The sequence below is a fragment of the Panulirus ornatus genome, chromosome 30 (assembly GCF_036320965.1).
Source record: "Panulirus ornatus isolate Po-2019 chromosome 30, ASM3632096v1, whole genome shotgun sequence".
In the NCBI taxonomy this organism is placed as follows: Eukaryota; Metazoa; Arthropoda; class Malacostraca; order Decapoda; family Palinuridae; genus Panulirus; species Panulirus ornatus.
In genome coordinates this window covers 15,403,248-15,417,314 of record NC_092253.1, presented here as the reverse complement: position 1 = coordinate 15,417,314, position 14,067 = coordinate 15,403,248, and the positions used below count along the sequence as shown (strand labels likewise).

The window sequence follows — 14,067 nt, the reverse complement described above, 5'->3', positions numbered from 1 at the left end:
GAACATTAAAAGACGTCAAAAAGCCTATACCCTGCCAATCTTACAAAATATTCCGACTACTGTAGCCATATAACACAACCAAGTTCTGATCAAATCCTACAACTGGTTTTAGAACTGAGCATCTAACTTGCTTCCAAGACAATTCTCAACACTATGGTATTATACCACCTCCTCCAAACAATAAACACAGTGTACTCAAATTTGGTTTGACTCTGTTTAATCTGTACAGCATTTGAACTCCTGACTTTTTTATGCTGTTCCTAGAAGTTATACATTTCAGGGTACAGAATACCTGTTTTTTCATTTGACCTACATGTATCTGCCAGGAAATGAAACAGGATATCATCTTTATGAGTGCCTGCTACAGCAAACAACCAAGATTCCAGCTCAACTTATCTCAGTCTCCACCATAGGTAACCCATCTCATTCTTCACCCAGTAATATCCATTGACCATGGCCTCATCACTATACCTTTGAGAAGACTTAGCAACCTCAGTAAAGTGCAAGGTGATCTCTGAGGATTGTGTAAGGAACTGGTACAGTGCTGATGACAGGAAGCTACAACACCTACACATAACCACTGCTATAATATTCTCATCTATCTGTCTATCCTTCCTTCTAATTTCAGTGCCTTGCTCTCAATTGCAAGGTCACCACAGCATGAAAGCTAAGGACGTTATGTCCAAACAAACCTCTCAGCATGCTAAACCCCCACCCTCACACCTACCTAAGTCCTCTCCCCTGTACAATCCTTCTTTCTCCATCCAAGATGCTGCCTGTCTTCCTCTCACTCTATTCATTTTATCTCACTCCTATACATATTGTTTACCAACCTATCATTATCAATCCTCTCCACATGATCAAACCTCTTCAACTTATTTTGCTTAACACTCTTTATGACATACACCCCATGCCTTTTCCTCTCTCTGGCATCCTACATTAACACATTTCAGCATCACATATTCTGCTCCATCTGCTAACACTGCATTCACCCCTTAAACACCTCATTTCATCAGCCTGAATTGCAGAACTGCATGCTCTATTCTGAATCCATATATCACCCTCATAGATTAAGGCTTATGGAAATATGTTATCTTTAAGTTCATTATTTATATACATGGTCACATTTTCCCTTTCATATTTCTCCAGGATACAATCAACCTCCTATTTTTGACACTTCTTTCCTTTATTTCTCCTTCCACAGTGCCATGTTTGCATAGCAATGAAACAAAATAATGACTCACTTCTTACCCTACGAGTCCCTTCTCTATCTATGGGACTCCTACAGCACTCAACAAGATGGACACATCCACTGGTCAGGACCATAGGTAATATGGTGTAGTAATATTGTATGCTTCAATGTTCAGAGAGTGCAGGGTAAATAAGAATTAAGTAACTAGTGTCTTTGTTGTGGTACATGCATCATCGGAAAGAAGGGCCTTGAGATATGATGAAACAAAGTTTGTAGCAGTGTAGGTATGGGTGATGTCTAAGGCATACACAGGAAAGTGTGACTCATGTTTGTCTAGTAACTACTGCTTTAGATGGGTGTATGTCTGGTGGGAAGGAGCTTAAAACTGAGTTGGGAGGGCGGCTGTTCAGTACTTGATGGATTATTTCAACGTGTATCTGTTTTCTTTGTTAAATTTGCTGGGGGTGGGGGATCTGTTAAGTAGCCAGTGGTTGTTATGAGTGCTTTGTAGCTTTGATTTATTTGCTTTTGAGAGAAAGGAAGACTAGGTAGGTGAGGTGTAGTTTAGAGTAGAGCAAATGGGATCCCAGTCTTCTCTTACTGAGTGCAGGCTGAAAGCTACTGCAGATGGTTTTCATCCCAATGTCCCATATGTGTAACTCTACTATACAGCAATAATATCAATTCAAGACACAAGAGGTTAAAGGCCACACCCACTATGTGATCTGTAAAACCCCACAGCACAAAGCACAAGTAAGCATGCATATGTGGCACTGGTTTCAAGGTAGCAGGAATGCTTCAGAATGATGAAGTTGATAGACATGCTTTTAAGTAGTCATGAGGTAAATTTCAACTTCAGTCATATGGCTTAGATGTTTATTCAGATATATCTGACAATCACTGAAAGGGTCAACACTACATAGAAAGTGATCTTCTCCTTACCAACTCTAATTTGAGAGAGAGAGAGAGAGAGAGAGAGAGAGAGAGAGAGAGAGAGAGAGAGAGAGAGAGAGAGAGAGAGAGAGAGAGAGAGAGAGAGAGAGAGAGAGAGAGAGAGAGAGAGAGATGCTTTATCTAAATGTAGTAGCTAAAACTGCTAGTTTTAAGGAAAGTGATATGGATGTGCAACCCCCTGTGGAACTCACTAAGAATATGTTAAGAATAGGGTTCAGTGGTATGACTGCCATCGACAGAGAGGATCATCTTTTAAAATTACTAAAACAAGAAGACATTCAGCTATCAGAGACATCATCAGAAAGGAAGGAGACTTGGGGAACTGTGATGATGATGACCAAGCTGTGCAAGCTGTGTCCAAAACATTAAACACTGACATCTTTAGGCACTTAAGGAAAATATGCCTGTTCTCTGCATCAACAGCTTTGATGATGGAGACAACCTGCTGCATTCTAAGATCAAAAAACAGTTCCAAGAAGCAGCACTTACCATTACACCACCTCAGTCACCAAGAAGCCTTTGATAACACACAAGAGGACCCCAAGTCTGTGAGTGTTATGTACATTTCTTTTTATAGGAATTTTACCTAAAATTTTTACTGATATTACAGATATGACTCTTCTAGAATATCATACTGTTTAAACAATATGTTTATTCCAAAAGAATAGTTTCTTTTTGGTATGGAAAAAATGGAAGATCCTGAAACCTCAAAATTATTTTGCACTGGGTACTAGCAAATAAACTTTCTCTATATAATTCCATGACAGGCCAAGGATGTTCAAGCTGTTCAAGCTTAGGAACTTTCAGGAATCTAATGTATGACATTTAAGCATGATCTAGGGAATATAAGGTAACGTGGGAAATGGGGTTTAATGAAAAATCCAGGCATAGATTAGAGGATGATAGAGTAGCAATAACTTTTTCCTTCCACACTGGTCATCAATTAAACTCAAAAAGAAGCAACACAAAAGTATGAACTCTCTTTAGTTGACTGGTAAACTCATTCCAAAAAACACTATATGAAAGACATATCAATGATAAAGAAAATGAATGTAAAACAAACAATACCTCTTTTTCTTCCCCTCCTTTTCTTCTTCTCAAGTCGTTTTCTGCGCCTTTCACGTCTCTGACGCCTTCTTTCTCTCTTCCTCTGTTTTCTTTCTCTCTGTTTTTTACCTTTATTTTTCTTTCTCTTTCTTTTCCGACGTCTTCCTTTCCTGGAAGTTTCACTATCACTCCAATTTGGTCTTTTTGATCCTTGTTTTCTATGCCTGATTTGAACATTTTCCTGAGGTATGCCAATGGAATTAGACTCCACTAAATTTGCAGATCCAGCTTCTGAAGAAATCTGGACACTATTCTTTGGGGAGTCAGCTAGCATTTCTCCACTAAGAATATTTTGTTTGTTTATTTCCTGAGACTGTTCTGTGTCAATACCATGATTTATATTCACAGGACTCTCGGGTTTCGGGCCATTAATAGTCCTGTCAACATTAGTAACATCACTACTATTATCACTACTGTTTCCTCTCTGATGAGTACTGAGAAGCACCAAGTGACTGCTCTGATTATCATCATTACTTAACTCCTCACTCATTACCTGTAATTTCCTTCGACTCTTTTTACCTCTACGTCGGCCATGCCTTCTTCTTCCACCTTGGCTGTTATTCTTAGTTCTCCTTTGTGTGGTATTTGCCTCTCCCTGTTTCCTTCTCTCCCCTTTACTTTTAGCATGATGCAGTTGGTGATGGTGCCTTACTATTGTTTGTACTTCCACACTACCATCTACGCCACTGACATTATTCCTTCTATCGTTAAATGTTTTGGCTGTGAGGGCAATTGAAGGAGTGGTATCCCAACAGTAGAGGGCCTGAGGGAGGGACACTTCCCCTATTTTAATACTAGCCCAATTTCTTTTGGTGAGGACTGTATGGGAGATGCATGAAGGAGCAAACAATGCCCTGCAATGAAAAAGGTTAGTTTTAAAAATGTGAAAGGCAATTACTGAATGCAAAACCAATATGTGATGAATATACAAGACACAGACTGGGGATATTAACCATTATCAGTATACTTTTGGTTTTCTCTCCTGGTCTCTGCGAGTGAAGTTTAAGGCCAAGTTTAGTATTCTAACTAAGTGACCCCCTTAAAGCTGACAACATTTTTTCATCCTGAACAAATGACATGGTTAAATGTATAGTATAAAACTCTATTGGCATGACATGACTATTTTCACTCTTTTAAAATCCGGTCCTACAAAGTGACCCTGTGTCTTTGATCTATGACCTTTCTATACTTTCTTGCTTCTATGATATGAGAACAAATGAAATGCTTAATACATTAATGTCAGTGCCAATAAATTATCAGTAGCAAGCTTTGTAATGTATATTACATAAAATGATCTACATGCTAACATTTGGTTTGGTCTGTTGTCTGACTCTAAAGGTAAAACAGTAACTAAATTTGGTATCACAGTAGGGAATACTCTCTTAAAGTCATCCTGATTATGTTGTACCTTCTCTTACTTCAGGAAAACAAATGGTGAAAACAGGGTGACAATGGTTATATCATGAGAGCCACTAACAACATTAGTGAGTCATGGCAGGAAATTATGCAGTCCAACACGACTGGTGTTTGGAAGAAAAATTTAATATGAATGGGTCTACAACTTCCAAGACTTCTAGGAGACAGCTGGCAATTTGGTACAACACCGTGGGGATGGCCAAACAAGCTGGGTCTGACAAAGTAGAAGTTGACATTGTGGTGCTTGATTCTCATGGATAGGACTTACCTAATGAGGATCTCAAGCAGCTGGAACAAGAAGCTGAGAGAGGCTACAGCTGTTGAAAAATAACCAGTTCAAGCTTTAACATCAAAAATATTATCTGAAACCCTTGTTATCTAAAGAAACCAATGGCCATCTTCAGTGAAGATCATCCTAAAGGAGAACGCAGCTCCACAGCAAACAAGATCATAATAAATGACATCACCTGCCTTAAGGTTCTCTTTAAGGAGGTGAAGAAGAGAGCCCTCCAGCAGTTCTTGGGCTGATGTTTTATTAGTCCAGAGAAAATCCAAGATGAAAGAAGCAGTTCTGCTCATCTGTCTCAATAATTCTGCCAATTGCCTTCCATACAGGCCCCTTCCAGCCTTGCCTGGTTCCGTAACCAAATCTGGTTGACGTTATTTAAGTAACATGAATTTTGGCCCTTTTCATCTTCAATAACCTGCATTCATAATAATAGATCTATAGAAAGTTGGTTTCAGTTTAATTAGTTTCTCTTAATAATGCACTTTTCAGGAACACATTTCCAACATTAAGCTAGGACTACCTGTATTGGAATATCACATAAAAATGGCAATATACATTAAAAATGTATTAATATTATTAACTTTTATGATGCGAGAAAGAAGTAGGTAATGCCACCCTGCCACACATGAAATGACACCCCCTCCCCCCATGTGTGTGAGGTAGCACTATGGAAAGACAACAAAGGCCACATTTGTTCACATTCAGTCTCTAGCTGTCATGTGTAATGCACAGATCCCTTTCCACATCCAGGCCCCACAAAACTTTCCATGGTTTACCCCAGACGCTTCACATGCCCTGGTTGAATCCACTGACATCACGTTGACCCCGGTATACCAAATCATTCCAATTCACTCTATTCCTTGCACACCTTTCACCCTCCCGCATGTTCAGACCCCAATCTTTCAAAATCTTTTCCACTCCATCCTTACACCTCCAATTTGGTCTCCCACTTCTCGTTCCCTCCATCTATGATACAAATATCCTCTTCTCAATCTTTCCTCACTCATTCTCTCCATGTGACCATACAATTTCAATACAATCTCTTCTGCTCTCTCAACCAAACTCTTTTTATTACCACACATCTCTCTTACCCTTCATTTCTTACTCGATCAAACAACCTCACACCACATAATGTCCTCAAACATTTAATTTCCAGCATATCCACCCTCCTTCGCACAACCCTATATATAGCCCATGCCTTGCAACAATATAACATTGTTGGAACCACTATTCCTTCAAACATACCTATTTTTGCTCTCCTAGATAACGTTCTCATCTTCCACACATTCTTCAATGCTCCCAGAAACTTTGTCCCCTCCCCACCCTAAGACTCACTTCCATTTCCATGGTTCCATTTGCTGCCAAATCCACTCCCAGATATCTAAAACACTTCTTTTCCCCCAGTTTTCTCCATTCAAACTTACCTCCCAAATGACTTGTCCCTCAACCCTACTAAACCAAATAACCTTGCTCTTATTCATGTCTACTCTCAGCTTTCTTCTTTCACACACTTTACCAAACTCAGTCACCAGATTCTGCAGTTCCTCACCCAAATCAGCCAACAGCGCTGTATCATCAGCGAACAACTGACTCACTTCCCAAGCCCTTTCATCCACAACAGACTGCATACTTGCCCCTCTCTCCAAACTGTTGCATTTACCTCCCTAAAAACCCCATCCATAAACAAAGTAAACAGCCATGGAGACATCATTCACCCCTGCTGTAAACAGACATTCACTGGGAACCAATCACTTTCCTCTCTTCCTACACATACACATGCCTTACATCCTTGATAAAAACTTTTCACTGCTTCTAACTACTTGCCTCCCACACCATATATTCTTAATACCTTCCACAGAGCATCCTTATCAACTCTATCATATGCCTTCTCCAGATCCATAAATGCTACATACAAATCCATTTGCTTTTCTAAGCATTCCTCACATACATTCTTCAAAGCAAACACCTGATCCACACATTCTCTACCACTTCTGAAACCACACTGCTCGTCCCTAATCTGATGCTCTGTACATGCATTCACCCTCTCAATCAATACCCTCCCATATAATTTCCCAGGAATACTCAACAAACTTATACCTCTGTAATTTGAAAACTCACTTTTATCCCCTTTGCCTATGTACAATGGCACTATGCATGCATTCGGCCAATCCTTAGGCACTCCACCATGAACCATACATACAATGAATATCCTTACTAACCAGTGAACAAATCAGTCGCCCCCTTTTTTAATAAATTCCACAGCAATACCATCCAAACTCGCTGCCTAGCCGGCTTTCATCTTCCGCAAAGCTTTCAATATCTCTTCTCTGTTTATCAAATCATTCTCCCTGGCCGTCTCACTTCATACACCACCTCTAACAAAACACCCTATATCTGCCACTCTATCATCAAACACTTTCAACAAACCTTCAAAATACTCACTCCATCTCCCTCTAACTTCACCACTACTTGTTATTACCTCCCTATTTGCCCCCTTCACCGATGTTCCCATTTGTTTTCTTGTCTTATGCACTTTATCTACCTCCTCCCAAAATATCTTTTTATTCTCCCTAAAACTTAATGATACTCTCTCACCCCAACTCTCACTTGCTCTATTTTTCACCTCTTGCCTCTTTCTTTCATGCATCTCCCAGTCATTTGCACTATTTCCCTGCAAAAATCATCCAAATGCCTTTCTCTTCTCTTTCACTAATAATCTTACCTCTTCATCCCACCACTTACTATACTTTCTAATCTGCCCACCTTCCACCTTTCTCATGCCACAGGCATCTTTTGCGCAAGCCATCAATGCTTCCCTAAATACATCCCATTCCTCCCCAACTCCCCTTACGTCATTTGCTCTCACCTTTTTCCATTCTGCACTCAATCTCTCCTGGTGCTTCCTCACACGTCTCCTTACCAAGCTCACTCACTCTCACCACTCTCTTCACCCCAACATTCTCTCTTCTTTTCTGAAAACCTCTACATTTCTTCACCTTCGCCTCCACAAGATAATGATCAGACATCCCTCCAGTTGCACCTCTTAGCACATCAACATCCAAAAGTCTCTCTTTCATGTGCCTATCAATTAACACATAATCCAATAACACTCTCTAGCCATCTCTCCTACTTACATATGTATACTTATGTATATCTCACTTTTTAAACCAGGTATTCCCAATCACCAGTCCTTTTTCAGCACACAAATCTACAAGCTCTTCACCATTTCCATTTACAACACTGAACACCCCATGTACACCACTTATACCCTAAACTGCCACATTACCTTTGCATTCAAACCACCCATCAATATAACCCAGACTCGTGAATCAAAGCTGCTAACATACTCACTCATCTGCTTTCAAAACACTTGCCTCTCATGATCTTTTTTTCTCATGACCAGATACATAATCACCGATAATCACCCATCTCTCTCCATCCACTTTCAGTTTTACCCATATCAATCCAGAGTTTACTTTCTTACACTCTATCAAATACTCCCACAACTCCTGCTTCGGGAGTAGTGCTACACCTTCCTTTGCTATTGTCCTCTTCCCATCCCCTGACTTTACTCCCAAGGCATTCCCAAACCACTCTTCCCCTTTAGCCTTGAGCTTCGTTTCACTCAGAGCCAAAACATCCAGGTTCCTTTCCTTAAACATACTGCCTATCTTTCCTTTTTTCTCATCTTGGTTACGTCCACACACATTTAGATATCCCAATCTGAGCCTTCCAGGAGGATGAGCACTCCCCATATGACTCCCTCTTCTGTTACCCCCTTTAGAAAGTTAAAATACAAGGAGGGAGGGGTTTCTACCTGCACGCTCCCATCCCCTTTAGTTGCCTTATATGACACACAAGTAATGCGTGGAAAGTATTCTCTCTCCCATATCTCCAGGAATATATATACATATATATTGTATTTATTTATTATACTTTGTCGCTGTCTACCGCATTAGCAAGGTAGCGCAAGGAAACAGACAAAAGAATGGCCCAACCCACTCACATACACATGTATATACATACACATCCACACATGCACATGTACATACCTATACATCTCAAGGTATACATATATATACACATACAGACATATATATATTTACACATGTACATAATTCATACTGTATGCCCTTATTGCCGTCACCACCCCGCCACACATGAAATAACAAACCCCTTCACCCGCATATGTGCGAGGTAGCGCTAGGAAAGGACAACAAAGGCAACATTCGGTCACAATCAGTCTCTAGCTGTCATGTATAATGCACCAAAACAACAGCTCCCTTTCCACATCCAGGCCCCACAAAACTTTCCATGGTTTACCCCAGATGCCTCACATGCCCTGGTTCAATCCATTGACAGCACATTGACCCCAGTATACCACATCATTCCAATTCACTCTATTCCTTACGCACATTTTACCCTCCTGCATGTTCAGGCCCCGATCACTCAAAATCTTTTCCACTCCATCCTTCCACCTCCAATTTGGTTTCCCACTTCTCCTTGTTCCTTCCACCTCTGACACTTACATCCTCTTTGTCAATCTTTCCTCACTTACTCTCTCCATGTGACCAAACTGTTTCAAAACACCCTCTTCTGCTCTCTCAACTACACTCCTTTTATTACCACACATCTCTCTTACCCTTTCAGTACCTACTTGATCAAACCACCTCACACCACATATTGTCCTCAAACATCTCATTTCCAGCACATCAACCCTCCTCTGCACAAATCTATCTATAGCCCATGCCTCGCAACCATATAACATTGTTGGAACCACTATTCCTTCAAACGTACCTATTTTTTCTTTCCAAGATAACGTTCTCGACTTCCACATATTCTTCAACGCTCCCAAAACTTTCACCCCCTCCCCCACCCTATGATTCACCAGATATATACACACACACAGACATATACATATATACACATATGTACATAATTCACACTGTCTTCCCTTATTCATTCCCGATGCCACCCCGCCACACATGAAATGACAATCCCCTACCCCCGCATGTGTGTGAGGTAGCACAAGGAAAAGACCATAAAGGCAACATTCATTCACAATCAGTCTCTAGCTGTCATGTGTAATGCACAGAAACCACAGTCCCCTTTCCACATCCAGGCCCCATAGAACTTTCCATGGTTTACTCCAGATGCTTCAAATGCCCTGGTTCAATTCATTGATAGCACATCGACCCCGGTATACCACATTGTTCCAATTCACTTTACCAAATCATTCTCCCTAACCCTCTCACTTTGCACACCACACCTCGACCAAAACACCCTATATCTGCCACTCTATCATCAAACACATTCAACAAACCTTCAAAATACTCACCCCATCTCTTTCTCACATCACCACTACTTGTTATCACATCCCCATTAGCCCCTTCACTGATGTTCCCATTTGTTCCCTTGTCTTACACACTTTATTTATCTCTTTCCAAATCATCTTTTAATTCTCCTTAAACTTTAATCATACACTCATTTGCCCTTTTTTTCACCTCTTGCACCTTTCTCTTGACCTTCCTGCCTCTTTCTTTTATGCATCTCCCAGTCATTTGCATTATTTCCCTGCAAAAATCGTCGAAATGCCTCTCTCTTCTCTTCACTAATAATCTTACCTCTTCATCCCACCACTCACTACCCTTTCTAATCTGCCCACCTCCCACACTTCTCATGCCACAAGCATCTTTTGCACAAGCCATCACTACTTTCCTAAATATATCTCATTCCTCCCCCCACTTCCCTTACGTCCTTTGTTCTCACCTTTTTCCATTCTGTATTCAGTCTCTCTTGGTACTTCCTCACACAAGTCTCCTTCCCAAATTCACTTACTCTCACCACTCTCATTACCCCAGCATTCTCTTTTCTTTTCTGAAAACCTCTATAAATTTTCACTTTCGCCTCCACAAGATAATGATCAGGCATCCCTCCAGTTGCACCTCTCAGCACATTAACATCCAAAAGTCTCTCTTTCATGTGCCTATCAATTAAAACAGAATCCAATAATGCTCTCTGGCCATCTCTCCTACTTACATACGTATACTTATGTATATCTCGCTTTTTAAACCAGGTATTCCCAATCACCAGTCCTTTTTCAGTGCACAAATCTACAAGCTCTTCACCAGTTCCATTTACAACACTGAACACCAGATGTACACCAATTATTCCCTCAACTGCCCATCACTCACCTTTGCATTTAGATCACCTATTACTATAACCCGGTCTCCTGCATCAAAACTACTAAAACACTCACGCAGCTGCTCCCAAAACACTTGCCTCTCATGATCTTTCTTCTCATGCCCAGGAAATAATATGGGAGGGTATTGATTGAGAGGTTGAAGGCATGTACAGAGCATCAGATTAGGGGAGAGCAGTGTGGTTTCAGAAGTGGTAAAGGATATGAGGATCAGGTGTTTGCTTTGAAGAATGTATGTGAAAAATACTTAGAAAAGCAAATGGATTTGTTGGTTGATAAAGATGCTCTGTGGAGGGTATTAATAATATATGGTGTGGGAGGCAAGTTGTAAGAAGCAGTGAAAAGTTTTTATCGAGGACGTGGGGCATGTTTACGAGTAGGAAGAGAGGAAAGTGACAGGTTCTCAGCGAATGTCAGTTTGCGGTAGGGGTGCATGATGTCTCCATGGTTGTTTAATTTGTTTATGGATGGGGTTCTTAGGGAGTTAAATGCAAGAGTTTTGGAGAGAGGGGCAAGTATGCAGTCTGTTGTGGATGATAGAGCTTGGGAAGTGAGTCAGTTGTTGTTTGCTGATGATACAGTACTGGTGGCTAATTCGGGGGAGAATCTGCAGAAATTGGTGACTGAGTTTGGTAAAGTGTGTGAAACAAGAAAGCTGTGAGTAAATGTGAATAAGAGTAAGGTTATTAGGTACAGTAGGGTTGAGGGACAAGTCAATTGGGAGGTAAGTTTGAATGGAGAAAAACTTGAGGAAGTAAAGTGTTTTAGATATCTGGGGTTGGATTAGGCAGCGGATGGAACCATGGAAGCGGAAGTGAGTCATAGGGTGGGGGAGGGGGCGAAAGTTCTGGGAGCGTTGAAGAATGTGTGGAAGTCGAGAACATTATCTTGGAAAGCAAAAATGGGTATGTTTGAAGGAATAGTGGTTCCAACAATGCTGTATGGTTGCGAGGCGTGGGCTATAGATAGAGTTGTGCAGAGGAGGGTGGATGTGTTGGAAATGAGATGTTTGAGGACAATAAGTGGTGTGAGGGGGTTTGATCGAGTAAGTAATAATAGGGTAAGAGAGATGTGTGGTAATAAAAAGAGTGTGGTTAAGAGATTAGAAGAGTGTGTTTTGAAATTGTTTGGTCACATGGAGAGAATGAGTGAGGCAAGACTGTCCAAGAGGATATATGTGTCAGAGGTGGAGGGAACGAAGAGAAGTGGGAGACCAAACCGGAGGTGGAAAGATGGAGTGAAAAAGATTTTGAGTGATCGGGGCCTGAATATGCAGGAGGGTGAAAGGCGTGCAAGGAATAGAGTGAATTGGAACGATGTGGTATACCGGGGTCAATGTGCTGTCAATGGATTGAACCAGGGCGTGTGAAGCGTCTGGGGTAAACCATGGAAAGTCTTGTGGGGCCTGGATGTGGAAAGGGAGCTGTGGTTTCAGTGCATTGTACATGACAGCTAGAGACTGAATGTGAACGAATGTGTCCTTTGGTGTTGTTTCCTAGCGCTACCTTGTGCACATGCGGGGGGAGGGGGTTGTTATTTCATGTGTTGAGGGGTGGTGATGGGAATGAATAAAGGCAGACAGTATGAATTATGTACATGTGTATATATGTATATGTCTGTATGTATATATATATGAATACGTTGAGATGTATATGTATGTTTATTTGCGTGTGTGGACGTGTATGTATATACTTGTGTATGTGGGTGGGTTGGGCCATTTTTTTCGTCTGTTTCCTTGCGCTACCTCACAAACATGGGAGATAGCGACAAAGCAAAATAAATAAATATAAAAATATATATTTCTTATTTATTATTTATTTTGCTTTGTTGCTGTCTCCCGCATTAGCGAGGTAGCACAAGGAAGCAGACGAATGGCCCAACCCACCCACATACACATGTATATACATACACGTCCACACACGCAAATATACATACCTATACATCTCAATGTATACATATATATACACACACAGACATCTGCATATATACACATTCCTATGAGTCCACAGGGAAAATGAAACACGAAAAGTTCCCAACTGCACTTTCGTGTAATAATCACATCATCAGGGGAGACACAAGAGAGAAATATAACAGTCAGTTGATGTACATCAAAGATACGAAGCTAGGACGCCGTTTGGTAAACATGTTTACCAAATGGCGTCCTAGCTTCGTCTCTTCGATATATATCAACTGACTTATATTTATCTCTTGTGTCTCCCCTGATGATGTGATTATTACATGAAAGTGCACTTGGGAACTTTTCGTGTTTCATTTTCCCCGTGGACTCATAGGAATATCTGAATCACACGCAAAATTGTGATCCTTTCCAATATATACACATGTACATAATTCATACTGTCTTCCTTAATTCATTCCCATCGCCCCCCACCACACATGAAATAACAACCCCATCCCCTCTCATGTGTGCGAAGTAGCGCTACGAAAAGACAACAAAGGCCACATTCGGTCACACTCAGTCTCTAGCTGTCATGTACTAATGCACCAAAACCATAGCTCCCTTTCCACATCCAGGCCACACAGAACTTTCCATGGTTTACCCCAGACGTTTCACATGCCCTCGTTCAATCCACTGACAGCATGTCGACCCCGGTATACCACATCGTTCCAATTCACTCTATTCCTTGCACACCTTTCACCCTCCTGCATGTTCAGGCCCCGATCACTCAAAATCTTTTTCACTCCATCTTTCCACCTCCAATTTGGTCTCCCACTTGTCCTCTTTCCCTCCACATCTGGCACATATATCAACTTGGTCAATCTTTCCTCACTCATTCTCTCCATGTGACCAAACCATTTCAAAACACCCTCTTCTGCTCTCTCAACCACACTCTTTTTATTACCACACATCTCTCTTACCCTATTATTACTTACTCGATCAAACCACCT

At 41.0% G+C, this 14,067-nt stretch overlaps 1 protein-coding gene across 1 annotated transcript in view; it reads right to left on the bottom strand.

Moving 5' to 3' along the window:
* Window positions 1-2,035: 2,035 nt before the first annotated feature.
* Window positions 2,036-14,067, bottom strand: part of LOC139758424 (uncharacterized) — a 226,040-nt gene continuing 214,008 nt past the window's right edge. Inside the window, exon 8 of the mRNA XM_071679813.1 lies at window positions 2,036-4,107. Within this exon, the coding sequence (XP_071535914.1) occupies window positions 3,162-4,107 (946 nt within the window). The 3' untranslated portion in view covers window positions 2,036-3,161. The remainder of the gene's footprint in view (window positions 4,108-14,067) is intronic.